An 18,955-nucleotide genomic window follows, 5' to 3' on the forward strand; every position below is an offset into this window, starting at 1 on the left:
GGTTCACAGTACCCTATAATCAGCTAAATTCTATACTTGAGTTAAATCTGGAGCCTGGGGAGAGAATGAACTGTTACAACTTGGTTCTTCCTAGACACCAAAGAATGATTTCAGGACATTGTCAGCTTTTGAATTCAGAGTCGGGAGGATGTGGTGCTGCTGTTATGTCCTGAGTGACCACAGGTGGGAGCCAGGGTCAGGCTCTGATGTGGTGACTCAGTGGAGAGCCTTTGCTGCGTGTCTGAGCAGGGCCGCCCTTCTGTCACTGGCATCGCTCCAAGTGTTGCTTTTCATGGTTCATGTCAGGATTTCCCCTGTTGTATTTACATAGCAGTGCAATCTTGTATGACATCCTCTTCATATCTACATCCTTACCCGTATGAAGGTGTCATCCTGTCTTGGAAGCTTTGCTTCCGTCATGTGTGTTCAAATTCAGGCCTTGCCCCTCCCTCCCAAGGCCCCATGTGCCCTGTGAATGGCACTTCCTGGACTTGTGTGGCATCTGGCTGTCACAGCCATGGCAGCTCTTGGTCGGGACGTGATGAAAATGCACTTTGCATTGTGGGGCTGCCGTGGGGAAAAGCTTGGAGAGTGTACTGTACTGTGCCTTTGACCTGTACTGGCACAGGCCGCCCCAGGGCCCAGGCTGGCAGTGTCACATCAGCAGAACCTGAGGACTAGCAAGGGCCCACCAGGTGCAGAGGAGGGAGCGAGTGTCACAGGCAGAGGGGACAGCATGGGCAGAGGCCTGGCGCACAGGTTTCCCAGAATCAGGAAGCTGAGGGGCCCCCACAGGGCCTAAGTCAGCGAGCAAGGCCTCGTAGGTGCCTTCTCCTTAGTGACTGGAAATCTTAAATGGCGTCAAAGAACCTGCGGGTCAACAGCCAGAATTGAAATCTGAATTAAGTTGGAATTAGGAGTTTACACTTCATTATAACATAAATATACAAATAAGTTAGGTGCAGGCTCCTGGGTCAAGTGGGGACCTTCTTGCGGACAGTTGTTTCTTGATCCTTCGGAGGCATTCTGGCGCTATCGGCAAATGACAGTTGCAGACGTGTGCTCAGGGCCCACCCTTGGGGCCTTGGGAAAGGCTTCTGAGAAGTGCATTTGCTGGAGGCGCTGCCTCGACAGGTAGGCTCCAGAGGGCCCCACAGAACTTCTCCCATGCTCCCCAGGCCGCTGTAGCTGTAAAGGCTGTCTTGTCAAGCTTGAGTATCACAGAGATCTGGTTTCAACATGCATCTGTCTGCCTCAGTTTCCACTGCAGCACAAAAGTTGGAATCCCTACTTGGGGTCATGCAGACCCTCAATGGGGGTGAAGGAGGGCCTCAGCCAGATCTGTGGGGGCACCTTCTGCTCAGTGCTTGGAGGCACTTTTCCTCTGCCCTTGCACCCCCTTGATTAGAATCAAAAAGAAGGTGGCTCTTCAGAAGGGTTATAACTTGATTTCCAAGAAAAACGGTTGAGGCAACAAGCCCCAAGGAAGGGAGTCAGAGTGATGCATTCTCTAGGAGAAGTCGCCACAGATGACTCCCAGCGCCCTCGGGACAGGGTGGGAACCCTACCCTGAGGGGGCAGAGAGGCTTCCCACTTCTTTACCTGGGCCTTTGGAAGGCCGGGTAGCCCCTCATCTGGAGCCTGAGCTCGGAACGGGTGCTATTTGGAAGGAGGTGGCTGTCTGCCTGCAGATCCAGGTATGGGGTCAGCACTGTTTGCTCGGCTCCTAGCCCAGGGTCTCACATAAGAAGCACCGAAATCAGACTTCTTGAGAAACATGCTGAGCCCCAGGCCAGCCTGAGTGTGGGTGTGGGCCCGGCTAAAGGCCCACTGGGCCCCAGGGCCACAGGAGGGTTGACTGGGCAGCCTTGTGGAGCTGTGCTGAGGTTCTGAGCCTGCCACTGAATGTGTTGAGCCTACTCCACCTGCCGTGTTTATCAGACTGCTTCCATCCCCAAGCTTCACTCCCTGCCGGTGATTGCCACGGTGGAGACAGATCACCCAGAACAAAACAGGGCAGCAGGTTTAGTGGGGTCTTGAAACTAGAATTACATAGAGCTCCAAACAGGACAGGGACAGGTACCTGGACTCCGGAAACAAGTAGATTTGGGTGAACGGGTTGAGCCTTGACCCTCCTCCCCTCTGCCTCCCTTGGAGTCCCAGCCATGCGAGGACCTTCTAACGTGTGCAGTGCAGTTCGGCAAGCAGTGCTCTTGTGTGTGCAGGGCAAACGAAAGGGGGCGTTCATGAAAACAGAAGATAGTAAGATAACACAGGAAAGAAAGAGTGGGAAACAGAAAAGCAGAGGAAAGTGTTGGAGAAAAGCGTCTGAAGATAAGGTGGAGTAAATGAGAAATCATAAAAAAAAAAAGCAGGTGAAATTTAAAATTAAGCCAAGAAACAGCTAGGTAAAAGAATGGAAAGCTGAACTAAGAAATGTTGAACTTTGAGGTGAAACTAGTTAGAAATGTCAGTGAGCTAAGGTTAAAAATTACCAAGAAGGAAGGAGGAATGAGTGGGTATGAGGGTTTCCAGGTAGGTGTGGAGGTGAGGTCCACAGCCCTGCACGGCAGCAGCAGTTTTCCAGCTCGCTGACCCCCAGACACAGCCCGACCCATGCTCTGGGGAGACGGGAGGACCCCTGGTGTTCTTGGTGCCCAGTGTGGGGACCCTGCAGTCCTGAGGCCTCCCCTACCATGGACCTGCTCAGCACTCTGGGAGCTGCTGACACTAAGTAATTCAGACAAGCAAGCACACTTCTTGAGGCCGTGGTCCCTCAGCCCTACAGAAGGTGGCCTTGGGCCTCCTGCACTTGCATGACCAACTCTGCCCGCCTCTGAGAAATGCCCTCTGCAATGCCGTACACCGTTCATGGGTGCTCTGTTCTTATCCTGGTCACCCACTGCTAATGCATTCTGGGCAGCTGCTGCAGCAGACCACAGCACAGTTCCAGCCCTCATGGCATTCATGGTCTGCTTGGGGAAGCTGGCATGTACACACAATGTACATGCCACACCTAGGAGCTTGCCTGGATTATGATCCAGGTCTGCCACCTGCTCTGTGACCTGGGCCCTCTGCCTCTCCTCCAAGCTCAGGGTCTTTTTTCCCAAGACAAGGTCTCAAACTAAGTGGTTTCCCAGATTGGGCTACTTGGCAGGGGGACAAGGGGGAATCAGGTTTTCTTAAAATTTTTTAATGAGATTTGGAATTTATTATTGAATTGAATTAAGAGATATGCACCCCTCCGGATGTGTCATTGGCTCATTTGAAACGATCAGCTCATCAGAAATGTTGGCTCATTAGACAGTCATCATCAGAACCTATAGCCAATGTGGCCCTCAGCATGCGGACCCTGCACTGAAGCTCCCCTCGCCCTCTCTCTCTGCACTGGGAGAGTGCCGGGAACTCAGGGCAGCGGCCCACACACCATTCTCGTTGGTAGATTCCTTCGGGAACATCATTTCCCTCATGCTTAGCCAGAACTTTTTTCTGTATCACAGATCTGTAAACTCAACCCTGAGATTCAACTTGTAGGGTTGGATGGATGCCCAGCAGGTGGAGGCTCTTGATAAACGGATCTGCCCCAGATTTCTTTTCTGATCTTCAGGATGTCTTTAACTTGGTAATGTGTCCAAATATTGAGCCTAGGAAATAATTCTGTACTAGTACAGTTATCTTTTAGTGTGTTTCATTATTTCATTTTCAAATTTTGTTTATGAAATACCCTTCTGAGAATCTGTTTCAGATAAGTATTTTGCTAAGTCAGGTTTGAAAATACTGAGTGGCTCATGTCCAGGACCCTTGCTGGCTCAGTTCACTGGTTGAGAGTCAAAAGAGAAAATGGTCCCAGGCCTAGATGATGTCATGGAGAGATGTCATAGGAAAATTGTCTGAACCGGACTCCAGGAAGGAGAGCAGGGCTGAGGGAGTCCTTCTAGGCAGATTGGGACCGAGTCTACGCTTGGCAAGTAGGTTCTATCTTGAGCATCATCTTTGATTGATTGCTTATGCCTTCCTGAGACCATGGGAGCTCAAAGGAAGGATAGTGCTGTGATCCATTTTTTGATGTCTGTCCCATCAAAAGATGCAGAAGTAAGGGCATCAAGTAGTATGTTACCACCCCTGTTACATTCTGTTGTTTTCACACCAGGGGTCAGCAAACCAAATCTGCAAATCAGAAGGGGGAAAAAAAGGCCTACCACCTGTGTATGGGTAGCCTGTGAATTAAGAATGTTTTTTAGATGATTTTGAGAAAAGTAAAAGACTATTTCATGATGTGAAATTATATGAAATTCACATTGTATTGTTTATAAATGAAGTTTTACCAGAACATAGGCAAAGCCCATTTGCCTGTGGAAACTCGGTGTCTGCTTCTGTGTAACAATGGCAGAGTTGAATAATTGTGACAGATACGGTACGGCCCACAGGAGGCAGAAGGCTGGCGTACTGTGCTCTGTGCCTCCTGGTAGTGGCTTCCAGAGTCTTTTCGGTAACAGGATGGTGTATAAATGACCACGCAGGGTGGGCGGTGGTGAGGCACCCTAGTTAGAGGTGACCTTGAGACCTGGGTTTAAGCCCTGCCTTGTGACCCTGAGACTTTCACCCTGAACACTCTTTCTCCATTCATTGGATGTTTATTGAGCACCTACTGTGTACTAGACTTTGTACCAGGTGCCAAAGATACCAGGTGCCAAAGATACAGTGGTGGCCAAACCAGGCAACATCTCTGTCCACGTGGCTCATGTTCTGGGTGTTGTCAGGTGGATGGTAACTTCTGTGGACAGAAACTATGCAGGGTAACTGGTCTCTTAGCTAATAATGTAAAAAGGTGAAAACACCAAAGCTTCCAGAAAAAAATGCAATATATCTGTAACCTTGGAGTAGGCAAAGATTTCTGTAACAGGACAAGGAGAAGCACCAAGTATAAAAGGAAATATTGAGCCCTGGCTGGTATGGCTCAGTAGATTGAATGCCAGACTGCGAACCAAAGGGTCACCAGTTCCATTCCCAGTCAGTGCACATGCCTGGGTTGTAAGCCAGGTCACCAGTAGGGGATGTGCAAGGGGCATCCACACATTGAAGATAATGAGAAGTAAACCTTTTTTTTTTTTTTTTTTTTAAGATTTTTATTTATTTATTTTTAGGGAGGGAAGGGAGTGTGGGGGGGGTGGAGAGAGACATCAATGTGCGGTTGCTGGGGGTTATGGCCTGCAACCCAGTAATGTACCCTAGCTGGGAATCGAACCTGGGACACTTTGGTTCCCAGCCCACACTCAATCCACTGAGCTACGCCAGCCAGGGCTTTAAACCTTTCTTTTTTAAAAAAAGGAAATATTGATTGATTAGAGTTGGGATAAAACTGAGATCCATTTACCACAAGACCATCCAGGAAGTAAGAAGACACGCCATAGACTGGAGAAGGAGGATGCAATAAATGTGTCCCACAGAGCACTTCTGGGCAAAGGAAAAACGTGAACTGGTGTGCCTGAAAGAGGCTATCGGCCCATCACTGCCCCGTGAAAAGGTGCCCAGCTTCAGCTCATCAAGGAAATGTGAATTAAAACCACAGGGAGATGGCCACTCTCACCTAAGGCACAGGACACCCACATCGAGGAAGGGTGACAGGAGAACCAGGATGGCTCACCTGCTGCTGGAGGGAGTGGACACGGCCTGAGTGTCCCCCACTCTGGGACCAATTGCTTCTGTCCTTGGGTAAATTCCCAAGAGAGATGCGAGCCAAACAGTGGGACACGTGTCCGCAGCCATTTCTCTTGTGTAATAGCTAAAAGCAGACACAGCCTGAGTGCCCCTCAACAGCAGGTGGACAAGTGGACCAGTGGACTGCAGGGGCTGCCTGCCCTGGGGCACGAAGCAGCTGTGTGTAAACAGTGGGCTACTGCTACACATGCCGCAGGGATCAACCTCTCACAGATGGCAGTGAGGTGTGCTGCCAGGCCTGGGAGCTCCCTCACCCTGTGTGATCCTATAACATCAAGTTCAAGAAGAGGCCAAGCTCAGCCAGTGTCGAAGGTCAGGGAGGCTCACAGGACCCTTGGGCACCTCGGAGAGCCAAGTGCTGAAGATTTGTACCTGTATCTTACAGCTCAAACCTCCTTTGTTAGTTAGTAAGAGGTGTGGGGCCAAGGCCGGCAGGTATCGGAACACTCAGAGGAGAACGTGACGTTTGTGCTGAGGTGAGGGCAGGAGCTGGGTTTCTCGAAGAACAGTGGCATTGTGGGCCCTGAGGTGGGTGTGAGGGTGCTGACATCAGAGGCCATGGACAGCCTGTCCTGGAAGACTTTGGGTTTATTCCCGGGAGCTGGGGAGCTGTGGGGTGCCCACCTCTGACAAGGAGATGAGGAGGGTTGGTGAGCCAGCCCGGATAGCTTGTGGCCCCTGGCGTGTTTGGGGGACTCTCCAGGAGACTTCTGAACAATTAAAATGGTGCATCAGTGGCTTTCCAAGAGGCATCGGCTGTCTGAGAAAAGGCAGTTTTAAAAGTCCCCTGTGGTTCTGGCACCTCTGCCTCCCTCATACCCAGATCACGGCCATTTGCACTCAGAGCTTGTTGCAGCTGAGAAGCATCGGCATTTCTCAGCAGGATAGAGTAGAAATTGGAGTGCATTACACTTTGCAAGGGAGATTATATTGCTCCACGGAGTGTGTGTTATTTTACACCTGTGGCCCGAGTCCTGGGTCAGAGTGTAAAACGCAGTGCTCCTCAGCGCTGTGCCAGCATGTGGGAGGACACTGTTGGGAGAAGGGAGGGTTCTTCAGTGTTCCGTCCAGTTGCCTGTGGCCAAACAACCCACCAGCCTGTTCGTGAGAGAAAGGAAGCCTGTGCCTCCAGGGATGGGCTCCCTGGCTGGGAATGGCAGCCTCAAAGTGGCATGCCTGCCCTTCTCTGTGACAGCTGGAACTGACACAGGGTGGGATGTGCTGAAAGGAGGAAAGCAGGTGTGCCCCTTGCTGGCGTCCTCACGAAACACTGGAAGAAGGCAAGGTGCAAGGTGGGTGGCATCCAGCCAAGGCAGGCTGAACTTCTGCCTCAGTTCCCTCATCACAGCCATTAGATTAATGGTGTGATGAGCACCTGTGTTCAAGTGTGTCTGGCCCAGAGCAAGGACCGAGTGACAGTTGTCTCAGACAGCTAGTGCAGGGACCAGCTCCAGCCCCCGTCTTTTAAGTCAGAGGCCTACTTCATGATGCATAAAAACCCCGAGTGAGCAAAAGGCCTCCCGGGTTCCCAACTGGGAACAGCCTCGGGTAGGCAGTCTTGACCTCGCTGCTGCCTGTGGCCATTATGAAATGGGGGCATCCAGCTGCTGTCTCCCAGCGCAGTAAACAAAACCAGAGTGGAGCGCTGCAGACTGAGGGGGGCGGGGTGGGTGGGCTGCTGTATCCTTTGAGAATTCTATCGAAAAGAAAAGAAGGGAATCCAAAGGGGCTCAGGCTGCTGGCGGCACTGGCCTGAATCAGCAGTCTCTGAGAAGTGACCAAGAAGCCCGAGGGGTAACGCAGCCAAAGGACTGGGGGCAGTGGAGCGGGCCACACGTTTCGGCAGCAGGACCTGGACGAAACCACAACATGGGTGCCTGGGTGAAGACCGGGCCTGGAGGACAGGGATGTCACCAGGTCACCAGATCCCTGGACAGTGGCCCTGGGTGCCTGCTACCTGTTTTTGGAGACCCTGCTGGATGCCTGGGGCAGGTTAGGTTCCTGAGACAAAACCGCTGTTCTCAGTGAATACGGTGAGGGAGACTGGCACTAGTGGGCACTGTTTTCTCTCTGGTCTTTGGGTCCTTGGTGTGCTATCCACTCCCTCCTCAGGCGGCCCCAGGAGAGATGTCGTCTCTGAGCACCTGTCCCTAGCACAGAGCTTGGCCCAGGTGCAGCATGACCTCTGGGCCCAATACAGGGTTCCCTCCCAAAGTGAGACCCAGCAGTGGGTGCAAGGAGGCCCGGTCACCCGTCATGGCCACACATGCACGCCCTTCCTCTGCTCCCCTGTGAAAACAGTTGCTCTCTCAGTGGGAAGGACTAGAAAACAGCTTTTATCTTTCACTAATGTCTTGCTGTGGGACATCTTTTCTCTTGGGTTTTTGCTAAATTCTCTGAAGTTCATTGCTCCTGAGTGCTGCCTGCAAGAGACACCCAATACACTTGCAAAAAAACATCTCCCTCTGGAAATGCCGGTGCTCCCAGCACAAGCAGACCTCTTCGCATGGTGCGCAGTCACGATCTTCCCACTGCCACGGCTTTTGCCTTTAGAGGCACGTGGGCTGAGGGGGTCAGGGAAGTTGGTTGAGCACAGAGACTTGATTGAAATGCATCCCTGGCCTCTCCATGCATGGCTGCCTCTCAGGAATGTTCCAGAACTCTCGAGACAGCACATGTACAGAAAGTAACTCCTGCGTTGGCTTTGACTTTCTCACACACTCTGTCATCAGACAGTGGAGTGTCAGGCTCCCCCAGTTGGCAGGGCCTATGAGTGATGCCCACTGTGTCCCCTTACAGTAGTAGCGGACGGCAGCTCAGCGAGGTGTTCATCCAGCTGCCCTCCCGCAAGGAGCTGCCCGAGTACTACGAGCTCATCCGCAAACCTGTGGACTTCAAGAAGATTAAGGTAACCCCAGCGTGGGGGAGGGGCTGTCTCACAGGCATGCACCCACATTGGCGTTTGGTATTCAGGGAAGTCTGACCCAGGACCTTGGGCCTCCTGGCCAGGGACCCTATCGTTTGGCTCTTGGGGTTCCTCGTGGTCTCGAGTGTCCCAAGGGTGTGTCACCAGGGCTCCTTCACGGTTACCCACGGCTCAGGCTACAGTCGTGCAGCTTTTGTGTTCAGTGGGTCTGGGATTCCGAGTCTATACAGAGGGACCCAGAGTCCGGCTGTGACCTTGTTAAGCAGAAGGACTCCTAGCCCCAGGGCCCCCAGGCACGAGGTAAGGTCCCGGGGTAAGGTGCTTCTCTGGCCACCCGCAGGAGCGCATCCGCAACCACAAGTACCGCAGCCTCAATGACCTGGAGAAGGACGTCATGCTGCTGTGCCAGAACGCGCAGACCTTCAACCTGGAAGGCTCCCTGGTGAGGAGGCGCCTGGCCCCACCTGGGCCGCCAAATCGCATGTCCCGGGCTCCCTTCTGAGTTGACTAGTTTGAAAATAATTCCCAGCAACTTGGAATATTTTATGATTACAAAAGCAGTAGATGTTCATTACTGAAAAAAAGGGCAGAAAATAAAGACAAAAAGTAGCCTCAGTCTCATCCATCTAGGATGGTCCTATGGACAGTTCGTATATACTTTAGGATTTTATTCAGTAGGGCACTCTCTTGAAAGGAATCCTATGGATGTGTCCTTTCCTGTGATGAAAGGAACACGGACACAGCCTCAGTGTAGCAGGCTCCCCGGGGTGTTTGGGACAGGGGCTTCCTGAGGACGTCTGTCTGGACATGGTTCATAACCCGCATGTTTTCTCCAGCACCAATGAGGAAAGGACTGTTGAGATGTCCCTCTGTCCCACGTGGGCTGCTCCGGCCAGAGCTGTGGCTAGGCTAGGATGCAGTGGGCGGGCATCCCCATACTGGACCCCAGCCCACTCGATCCCCTGTGTTTCTGCCCAGATCTACGAAGACTCCATTGTCCTGCAGTCCGTTTTCACCAGCGTGCGGCAGAAAATAGAGAAAGAGGATGACAGTGAAGGGGAGGAGAGTGAGGAGGAGGAGGAAGGCGAGGAAGAAGGCTCGGAGTCTGAGTGTGAGTCCTGGGGTGCCGGGATAGGGGTGGCTGTGGCTTCCCCCGACAGCCGTGATCTCAGGGTTGGCGCCTGCCTGAGAGAACCGCTGGCCTTGCGGGCCCATCTGTTCACAGCCCGCCCAGCTCGGGGGGCGCCGTGCTCTCCCAGGCTCATGTCTTCTCTTCTCCCTTCTCTGGTCCCCACCCCAGCCCGCTCAGTCAAAGTGAAGATCAAGCTGGGCCGGAAGGAGAAGGCACAGGATCGGCTGAAGGGGGGCCGGCGGCGGCCCAGCCGCGGGTCCCGGGCCAAGCCAGTGGTGAGTGACGATGACAGTGAGGAGGAGCAGGAAGAGGTAAGGCCCCAGGGCCCTGGGACGGGCGGGAGCAGGTGTCTGGTAGCAGTTGGGTCATTGGAAGTCCATCCTCTGTCAGGCCTTGGACCCTTACACCTGGTCCCCATGAGGGTGATACTCTCACATCCCCACCCCACAGATGGGGAAACTGAGGCTCCGTGTCATGTCACATGTACCTCATGCCCAAGGCCATGTGATGGTAGAACCAGTGCTCTTAGCACCAGTGGGCATCTGGGGGCAGGGTGGTGGACCCATCCTGGTCCTGCCGCACAGCTGCCTGCCTGGGACCCCAGGGCCATCCTGTCAGCGTCTTTCTTCCCCAAGCAGACACAGTGCCTGCCGTCCAGTCCCAGCTGCCACAGTGGCCATGCCCCATGTGACAGGCACTGTGTGCCCAGGCCTCTGCTCGTGGCTCTGTTCTGGTCTGCCTAGGAGCATTTCCTAACAACGCCAGTGGGTTAAAAAAAAAACAAAAAAAAAAATTCCTTGGCTCCCCAGTTATAAAACGACATGGAGCAAACACCATGAATGGGGCTGATGCTTATCCCAGGTTGCGGGCTGCAGTCCCCACACACCGGGAGAAGCCACAGGCTTATGAAGTCTACAGCAGGAAGTTTTGGAGGGGTGGGGGACGGGAGTACACCCGCTTGCTGAATTTAAATAAGCTTTGCCCCAGCCCCAGTCCGAACACCTGGCCCTTCCCTGCTGTGGGGCCTGGCAGTTCACTTCACTTCTGAGCCTCAGTGTCTACTTCCACAAAGCATGGAAGTGGGCTGGATTATGGGACCGGGCTCCTGGCCAAGCTCAGTGGGCGCCATGTTGGTGTTAACCTTCTCCAGCCGTCTGCACTAACAACAAAACTAAGTGCCTCAGAATAAATCTGACCACAGACACACATGACCTTGTGAGGGTGTCAGCGATGTCCTGACTACGGGACGGAGGTCTGGGCTACAGCACTGCCCCCTCTGCCCAGCAGGGCCTTTGATGGCCCTTGCCAAGCTGCTTAAAATGTTCAAGCTGAAGGGCAAAGATCTTCTGAGGTCAGGAACAGCTACGGTGGTTTGTTTTGAAGCTCAAGGTCAGGGGCATGGGGCAGAGGGCACAGGGGCCAGCCCTCAGGAAAAAGTTGGGGTGTGGTGTGGCAGAGGGGGTCGCCTCCTCCTCCAGCCTCACCGTGTCTGTGCTGTGCTCACAGCCCCCTCCCCCACCCACCCCTGCATCAGGGTCTCGGTCTCAGGGTCCCCTCGAGGGTGCTGACTCCTGCTCTGTCCCCCTATCCCCCCTCCAGGATCGCTCAGGAAGCGGCAGCGAAGAAGACTGAACCCGACATTCCAGAGTCTCGACCTTGAGTCCCTCGTCCCAGAGCCGAGGCAGTATAGCCCTTAGCAGTAACGGGTAGCAGCAGATGTAGTTTCAGACATGGGGGAAAACTGTATAAACGCAAATCTTCCATATTTATACGGCAGAGAAGATGTAGGGCTGTTTGTGTCTGGTCCTGTCCTGGCATCAGTAGCGTTTGTTAACAGCATTAACTGTTTAAAATGACAAAAAAGAATTATGAATCGGGGAACACACGACGCCTGTTTTTTTCCTTTCCTGGCAGTACTGTTGGGCCGCAGTTTGGAATCACTGTAGTTTAAGCCGTGGATGCATGTGTGTAGCCGTCCACTCCTCGTACTGTATTTTATTGGACAGGTCACGCTCGCCGGGGCCCGGGGTCCGCAGGCCCGGCAGGGGTATGTCAGTGTCACTGGATGTCAAACAGTAATAAATTAAACCAACAGCAAAACTCGTAACCTTGCCTCCTTCTGGCGGACTCATTCCCGGCTCCTGGCATGTTGGCAGTGCAAAGTCCGGCAGCCTGGGCACAGCCCCGGGGCCTGTGGTCACACAGGGAGCAGGCAGCGCCGTCCCTGTCGGGTCTGCAGCCAAGGTGAGAGCAGGGAGGTGGTCACGTAAACAGGCAGGGGCGGTACCGAGCGGTCGGTGCGGTGAGGCAAGAGGCCAAGGGCACGTTGGAGCCTCACGAGCAGGGAGGACTTCCAAGTTCAGAGCCGCCTCCAGGTTCTTTTCTCTCCCAAGTCATCCTTGTCGTCCTTGCCTTTCATTCCTCAGACGCGGTTTCCTCTGGTACCATGGACATGTTTATAATGGCTGTTCTGAAGTCTAGCGGCTGGAGCTCCTCTGAGAAAGGCTCTGTTGACTGCTTTCTTCCTCGGTGTAGGCCACTTTCCTGTTTCTTTAAACATATCTCAGGATTTTTTTGTTCTCAAGTGGGCATTTTAAAAATAGTAGATGGTAACAACTCTGGATTCCGGTTTCTTCTGTGGGGAGGTGGGGTGTTTTGCTTTTTGTTTGTTTAGCTGTTGCTGGACTAACTGTAGTCTGTTTCCCGCACAGTGTGCAGCAGCCGATGGCTCTGCTCAGTTTTTCTTTTTAATTTCTCATCTTTAATTTCTCATCTTTCTTCCTCTAGGAGTCACACTGGTCAGCCTAGCCTCCAGATCAGCCAGCACGGCTCAGAGGCGATGCTCACACACCCGATTCAGTAAGGCCCCGTGCCAGCGGCCTGGGCTGGGGCATTTTGCGGGTCTGACCTACCTTTGCCCCCTGCCCATCCCTGTTGCATTTTCTCAGCACATGGCCTCCCTTTGAGCAGGTTGCGTAGATTTGTGGATTGATGGGGCTCTCTCCGGCTCTCCCGAGCAGGCGTGCAGACCCTCTGGATGTGTGGGGCCAGCTGAGGCTGTCTCATTCCCGGTGTCTCCTGAGTTTATCAGTCTGTTGCAAACAGGATCCCCACCTCAAGCTAGTTAGGAAATCTTGGCTTTGCTCATTCATTCTACTCTGAGATTCCTACATTTCCAGTGTCCCCGGCTCCAAATCAAGTCAGCCCGCTCTGCAGTGAATTTTATGGTGGTGGGAAGGAGCTGGGAGGCCCCAGGCGGGTGGGTGGGCAAGCTGAGGGGGCAACCCCAAGCAAAAAGTCTCAGTCTCCCACTGCTCTTCCATTCAGTCTGTTTTCTTGAATAAACAGTTTGCCAAATGCCTTTGATAAACCTCCAGAATCCCGGTCTGGTTGTTGATGACAACTTTATCTAGTTTTATTGACACTATCAGGGATGAGATTTGCCAAGGCCCTTGCGCCATCATTCATCTTGGAAGTCCACATTTTTTAAAACAGCTTCGACTTTATTTTAATATATTTGAATTTATTTTAATTTTTACCCAAAAAATCAGTTCACCAAACACTTGATTTCATGCTATTCAGGATGAGGCCAATTTAAAAAGGAGTCCCTTGTCCTGGCTGGTGTGGCTCAGTGGATTGAGCGCCAGCCTGTGAATCAAAAGGTCGCTGGTTTTTTCCCAGTCAGGACACATGCCTGGGTTGCAAGCCAGGTCCCCCGTGAGGGGTGTGTGAGAGGCAACCCCACATTGATGTTTCTTTCCTCTCTTTCTCTTTCCCTTCTCTTTAAAAATATATTTTAAAAAGATAAAAATGAGTCCCTTGAGGAGGGAAAAAGGTACACTTAGAACTTGAAAATGAAAAAAATATGACAGTATGGTTTGTTAGTGAATGGCAGCAAAATTCATAATATTGGCGAGCTAGACATGAGTTCATAACTCTCGTGTCAGAGTCTGGCACGAGAGTCTGGTGCCTGAAAGGGTTGCAGAACAGCTCCTGTCTTGTCGCCTCACTGTGTGCCACCCCTAGGTCCAAGGTTACCTCATGGCCCAAAGTGGCTGCATGGGCTCCATCTGTCCATTCTGCATTTCCAGCTGTGGACAAGGAGACAAGGGGAGAAGAAGGGACCACTCCACCGGAACCTTTAGAGACGCTCTCTGGCCCTGCCTCTTCCAGGCTGTATGACCTTGGGCTGCTCCCTGCACCTCTCAGCCCACTGGGAGATTAAAAAAGATGATTGGGAACGTTTCTGCTTCCTTACTTCTGTGTTTCTACTATGACAATTAAAAGTAAAATAATTTTTCTGAGAAAAGCGAAGGGAATGGGGGTCCTGTTTGGGTGGCTCAGTCCATTGGAGCGTCATCCTTTACACCCAAAAGTTGCGGGTTAGATTTCTGGTCATGTTGCTTCACCTAGGTTGTGGGTTCAATACCTGGTTTCTCTCTCTAAAATTGATAAATATATCCTCTGGTGAGGATTTTTTAAAAAGAGGGGGAAGAATCAACTGGAAGATTTATTTTGGCTGAGTATCCACATATACAAAGCCAAGTTTCACGGTCACCCAGGGACATCTGTGCTCTGGTGGGGGTGGGAGGTCAGGGCTGCAGGCCCCCTAGCCTGGTTCTCCCACACCAACCTTGGCCTAAAGTCCTGGCACCAACCTCATGTGAACACTGGCCATGAACCTGGGGCCTCTCCTGCTACTCGTAGCAGCTGCTTGCTGCTTCCCCCCAACCCCCACCAGCCTTCACTCTCAGCACCCATGAGCCTGGTTGGCCCCTCCCCTCCATCAGCGCCTTCTTCCCCCACTTCTCCCACCAACCCTGAGGGTTGGGAGGCTTCATTCTCATGTCACAGGTGATACAAGCCAGACTCAGAAAGGTTGAGGCCCTTGCCCAGGACCACACAGATTTGAGGTCAGGCTTGTGGGCCACAGAAGTGCTCAGGGGCTGGGACGTGCACTGGGTCTGGAGGGAAGGCCCCAGCCTGGGGGAGTGGAAGGGGTTGAGCAATGGAGCACAGGTCTCCTGTGTTGGAGGGCGGCGGGGGACAGAAGGGACAGCAAGTCATGGGTGGCAATTTCCATGGAATGGCTTAAGGCTGAAATGTCAGGTGTCAGGGTGAGACCGGAGCCATGGAGTGCCTGGCACAGCTGGGCCGGGAGGGGTGGTCAGGGCCGCTGGGACTTCGCGTGTGATGGAACACCACCAAGACATCTCCGTCCCACATGCAGCTCTAGAGCCTTGGAACTCCCCTCATCCAGACAGAGTCTACACTTAGTTGTTTTTGCTTAATCCCTTCCCCTTCTTCACCCAACCCCCACGCCCTCCCCTCTGACAGCTGTCAGTCTGTTCTCTATATCCATAAGTCTGTTTCTGCCTGTTAGTTCATTTTCATTAGCTCCCACATATAAGTGAAACCTTGCGGCATTTGTCTTTCTCTGACTGGTTTATTTCACGTAGCATAATACTCGCCAGGTCCATCCATGCTATTGCAAAAGGTAAGTTTTCATTCTTTTTACAGCCTAGTAGCATTCCACTGTGTAAATGTACCATGGCTTTGTTATCCACTCATCTACTGATGGGCCCTTGGGCTGTTTCCAGATCTTGGCTATTGTAAATATGCTGTAATGAACATTGAGGTGCATATATTCTTTCAAATTAGTGTTTTGGGGTTCTTAGGTTATACTCCCAGAAGTGGAATTGCTGGGTTGTAAGGCAGTTCCAGTTTTTCATTATTTGAGGAAACTCCCTACTGTTTTCTACAGTGGCTGCACCAGTCTGCAGTCCCAAATTCTTCCCTTGAGTTTGGTTTGGGACTCCCTGGTGATCCGCAGACAACAGTGGAAGTGACACTGTACGACTGCCAAGAGTGGGTCATACAAGGCACCACAGCTTCCACCTTGCTTGTTGGAACACTCACTGGAAGCCACCAGCTGCCACGAAACAGCCCAGTTGCCTGGAGGCCATCGTGTCATGAGGAAGCCCAAATAGGCCCGTGCTGAGAGTCCGCCCAGACCATGTGAGGGGAAAGATGGCTGGTCAGCCTCCAGCTGCTCCAGCTCTCTCCCTTAGCTGTGTGCACCCACCTAGCTGAGCCCTGCTCACATTTCTGATGCAGAAACCATGAGAGAGAGAGAATGAAGTGTTGTTTTAAGCCACTAGGCTGTTGAGTGACTTCTTAAACAGCAACAGCAACATTGGAACGTCCTGAAACAATGGCACAAGTCTAATTAAACTCACATGGAAAGATCTTTAGAGCACTGTTATGGCTAGAGAAGCAAGGTGCACAATGAAATGTCCAGTAAGATGCGATTTTGGGTGCACACACAGGATCCTGATATTTGCTCTGTCTCATGTCACATTGCTGTATACAGGTTTAGAGAAAGGTCTATCGGGATACACTTCAAACGCACCATGTCCCAAAGCACCGTTACCCCTGGGGGCAAGGATAAGAGAACAGAGTTGGGAGCTTCTCCAACCCAGCAAGGCCTAGACACATGTTCATGCATTTTAAGAACCATTTCTAGATGCCTCACCAATGTTTAATTCAACAAAATAGTTGGGTTTTAGTTTATGTCGTGGTTTCACAGATTTCTGCTGCAGCAAGGTCATCTGGGGCATTAATACTTACGAGGTGGCCAGAGCCCAACTCATCACCTTCCACCCACACCTGATTCTGCTCCTGTGTCTCCACCTCACAGGTGGTCCCATTAACCCCCAGCAATTCAACCCAGCTGTCATCCCTTCCCCTCAGCTCCACCATCCAGTCAGTCCCCCAGCCCAGCCCACTCTCCTTTCTAAGTAATTCGTCAATCCGTCCCAGTCTCCTCCATGCTCAACCCCCACCTGAGTCACCACCACCACCACTGCTGGTCTGGACCAGTGAGGTCAGCTCCTCCCTGGTTCCCTAGCTTCCACCCTCATTTGCTACCAGGCTGTTTGTTCCAGAACCCAGAGGCTTCCAGGCTTGGAATTCCTGAGTTCACGCGGGGCCCTGATTGTCTGAGCCTGGCATCTCTCCAGCCATATCACTAAACCTTAGCCGCACTGAAATTTTATGCTGCAGACTTCCACACATTGGCAAGTGCGTGTCCCTTGTCCCATAATGCCTCACTGGGCCCATCTTCCCCTGAGCCTCTTCTTAAATGTCCCTCCTGCCTCTTGCCTTTGTTGACATTCTGGGGGAGGCAGCATGTAGGCCCTCCCTGAAAGAATCCTACACCGTGTGTTTCAAAGCATATTCCATGACACCCGTGAAGGCTTGTTGATGAGTCACGAACGGGAGGGGGGTGTGGGAAAGAGGATTTGGTGGAAACTGAAAAATCCTAGCTTGTTTGCTGAGTAAATACTGGTATTTGGAGGAACTGACCGTGGAGGAGTCCTTCCTATTTTCTGTTTATCTTTAGAAGCCCCACAAATTGGTGAAGATTTGTTAAATGATAACATGCGGTGTTGGCAAAGTGGTGGAAGACAGGCCCTCATATCTGTGGTTGTACCTGGTTGCGGCTTTCTGAAAAGAAATTTGACTAATAATTTAAAATGTTGATACCCTTTTCTCAGGAGTTTATCTTAAAGGTATCATTAGAGATACAAAAATACAAACGGGTATTATTTTCATGTTTTTGGTGGGAATGCAAGTGCTCAGCAGTGATAGGGTGGCAGTGCCTGCCAAGGTTCGGCCAGAAGATACTGGTCAGCCGTTAAATGTCATTTCATGAGTGTGAGAAAAGGCTTATATATGACAGAAAGGGAGGGAATGGGCTGCAAAATGGTATCAGTCAATAAAATCTGAGTTCAGTCTATAGTCTTGTTCATTGTATTGTACTGATGTCAGTTTCCTGTGTTTAATAAAGTACTATAGTTACACAAGATGTTATCAGCCATGGGGGTTGTTGGGGGAAGGGGCCAATGGGACCTCTCTCTACTATTTGTGCAATTTCTTGTGAGTCTAATTATTTCAAAATAAGGGCTTAAAAAATGGTATATGTCAGGACAGGCTGGTTATATGCTGCTGTAACAAATATCCCCATCATCAAAGTGGTTGAAGTCAACTAAGGGTGATTTCTTTGCTTCGCACACAGTGAGTTTGTGTTGTAAGAGTCACTCAGCAGCCCAGGAACTGGAGGTTCTGTCTGGACATTTGCCTCCACAGGTTTCCAAGCCAGGAAAATGTCTGTGATCTGATCAAGTCATATGGCCACGACTAACATTTTTGGGAACAAAAAACAATGGAGAGGGCGCTAGAAGAATACACTGGCTACCACATTGCGCATAGAAAATAATCCCATTTCATTAAAATGTATATTTTTACTTTTAAAAATATTTATTTTAGATGGGTATTATGTAAATTTATAGATTTTAAATATATACATATATACGTATACATATGGGGGAGGAGACTAGAAGAAATAAAATACATTGATCATCTTGAATTGATTGTGGGTGTCTGTGTATTGCTTTTGTCTCAGGAGCTTCAAAGTTTTCTACTTCGTAAGGTTTTTAAAGTATGTGCTATAATTAGATTTCCATCCTAGAACCTTGGCCTGATTTGTCCGTAACCTCACAGAGAATGCCCGCAAGGCTGGTTAATGCAGCGGAGACTTACTGGAAGCCTCGAAGCCTCGAGTGGCCACATTTTGGCAGTAGGCCAACGTTGAGCTGATTCCTCCATCCCCTGCTGAGATCCCAGCAGCTGTTCAGAGCTGGAAAAACACGGCCACTAGTGCTCAAACTGGTAGTTGCCAACAGCTTACAGTTGAGGAACCTCTGCTGAATGGTTTGGTAGCCACTGTGCTATGGATGTGGTTTTATGTTGCCAAGATCATAGGCAAGCGTGGGGTCATTGGCTATGATGTTTGAAGACCAATCTTTAACATTTGTTTCTTTTGCTTTAGTTATTTGAATATTCTTGAACCATGAGTGATCAGAATCATCTTTGAATTTTTTTTAGACATTTCTTTTTCTTTTTTTTTAATTTTATTTATTTATTTTTAGAGAGGGAAGGGAGGGAGAGAGAAAGAGAGAGAAACATCAATGTGCGGTTGCTGGGGGTCATGGCCTGCAAACCAGGCATGTTCCCTGACTGGGAATCGAACCTGCAACATTTTGGTTCGCAGCCCGCACTCAATCCACTGAGCTACACCAGCCAGGGCATATTTGAGTTAAAAAAAAATTAAAAAA

The 18,955-nt window shown here is 51.1% G+C and overlaps 1 protein-coding gene across 8 annotated transcripts in view; it reads left to right on the plus strand.

Moving 5' to 3' along the window:
* SMARCA4 (SWI/SNF related, matrix associated, actin dependent regulator of chromatin, subfamily a, member 4) overlaps positions 1-11,883 on the plus strand; it is an 83,118-nt gene extending 71,235 nt beyond the window's left edge. For 6 of the 8 annotated variants that reach the window (XM_045852865.1, XM_045852864.1, XM_045852863.1 and 3 more), the window contains 5 exons: positions 8,518-8,626; positions 8,985-9,086; positions 9,623-9,755; positions 9,945-10,087; positions 11,376-11,883. In XM_045852865.1, the coding sequence (XP_045708821.1) occupies positions 8,518-8,626; positions 8,985-9,086; positions 9,623-9,755; positions 9,945-10,087; positions 11,376-11,408 (520 nt within the window). In that variant the 3' untranslated portion in view covers positions 11,409-11,883. The remainder of the gene's footprint in view (positions 1-8,517; positions 8,627-8,984; positions 9,087-9,622; positions 9,756-9,944; positions 10,088-11,375) is intronic. The other 2 variants (XM_045852866.1, XM_045852870.1) reach the window with 1 other exon arrangement.
* Positions 11,884-18,955: the final 7,072 nt, after the last annotated feature.

Source organism: Phyllostomus hastatus, unplaced genomic scaffold, assembly GCF_019186645.2.
Source record: "Phyllostomus hastatus isolate PE091 unplaced genomic scaffold, TTU_PhHast_1.1 phas_contig_98, whole genome shotgun sequence".
Taxonomy (NCBI): Eukaryota; Metazoa; Chordata; class Mammalia; order Chiroptera; family Phyllostomidae; genus Phyllostomus; species Phyllostomus hastatus.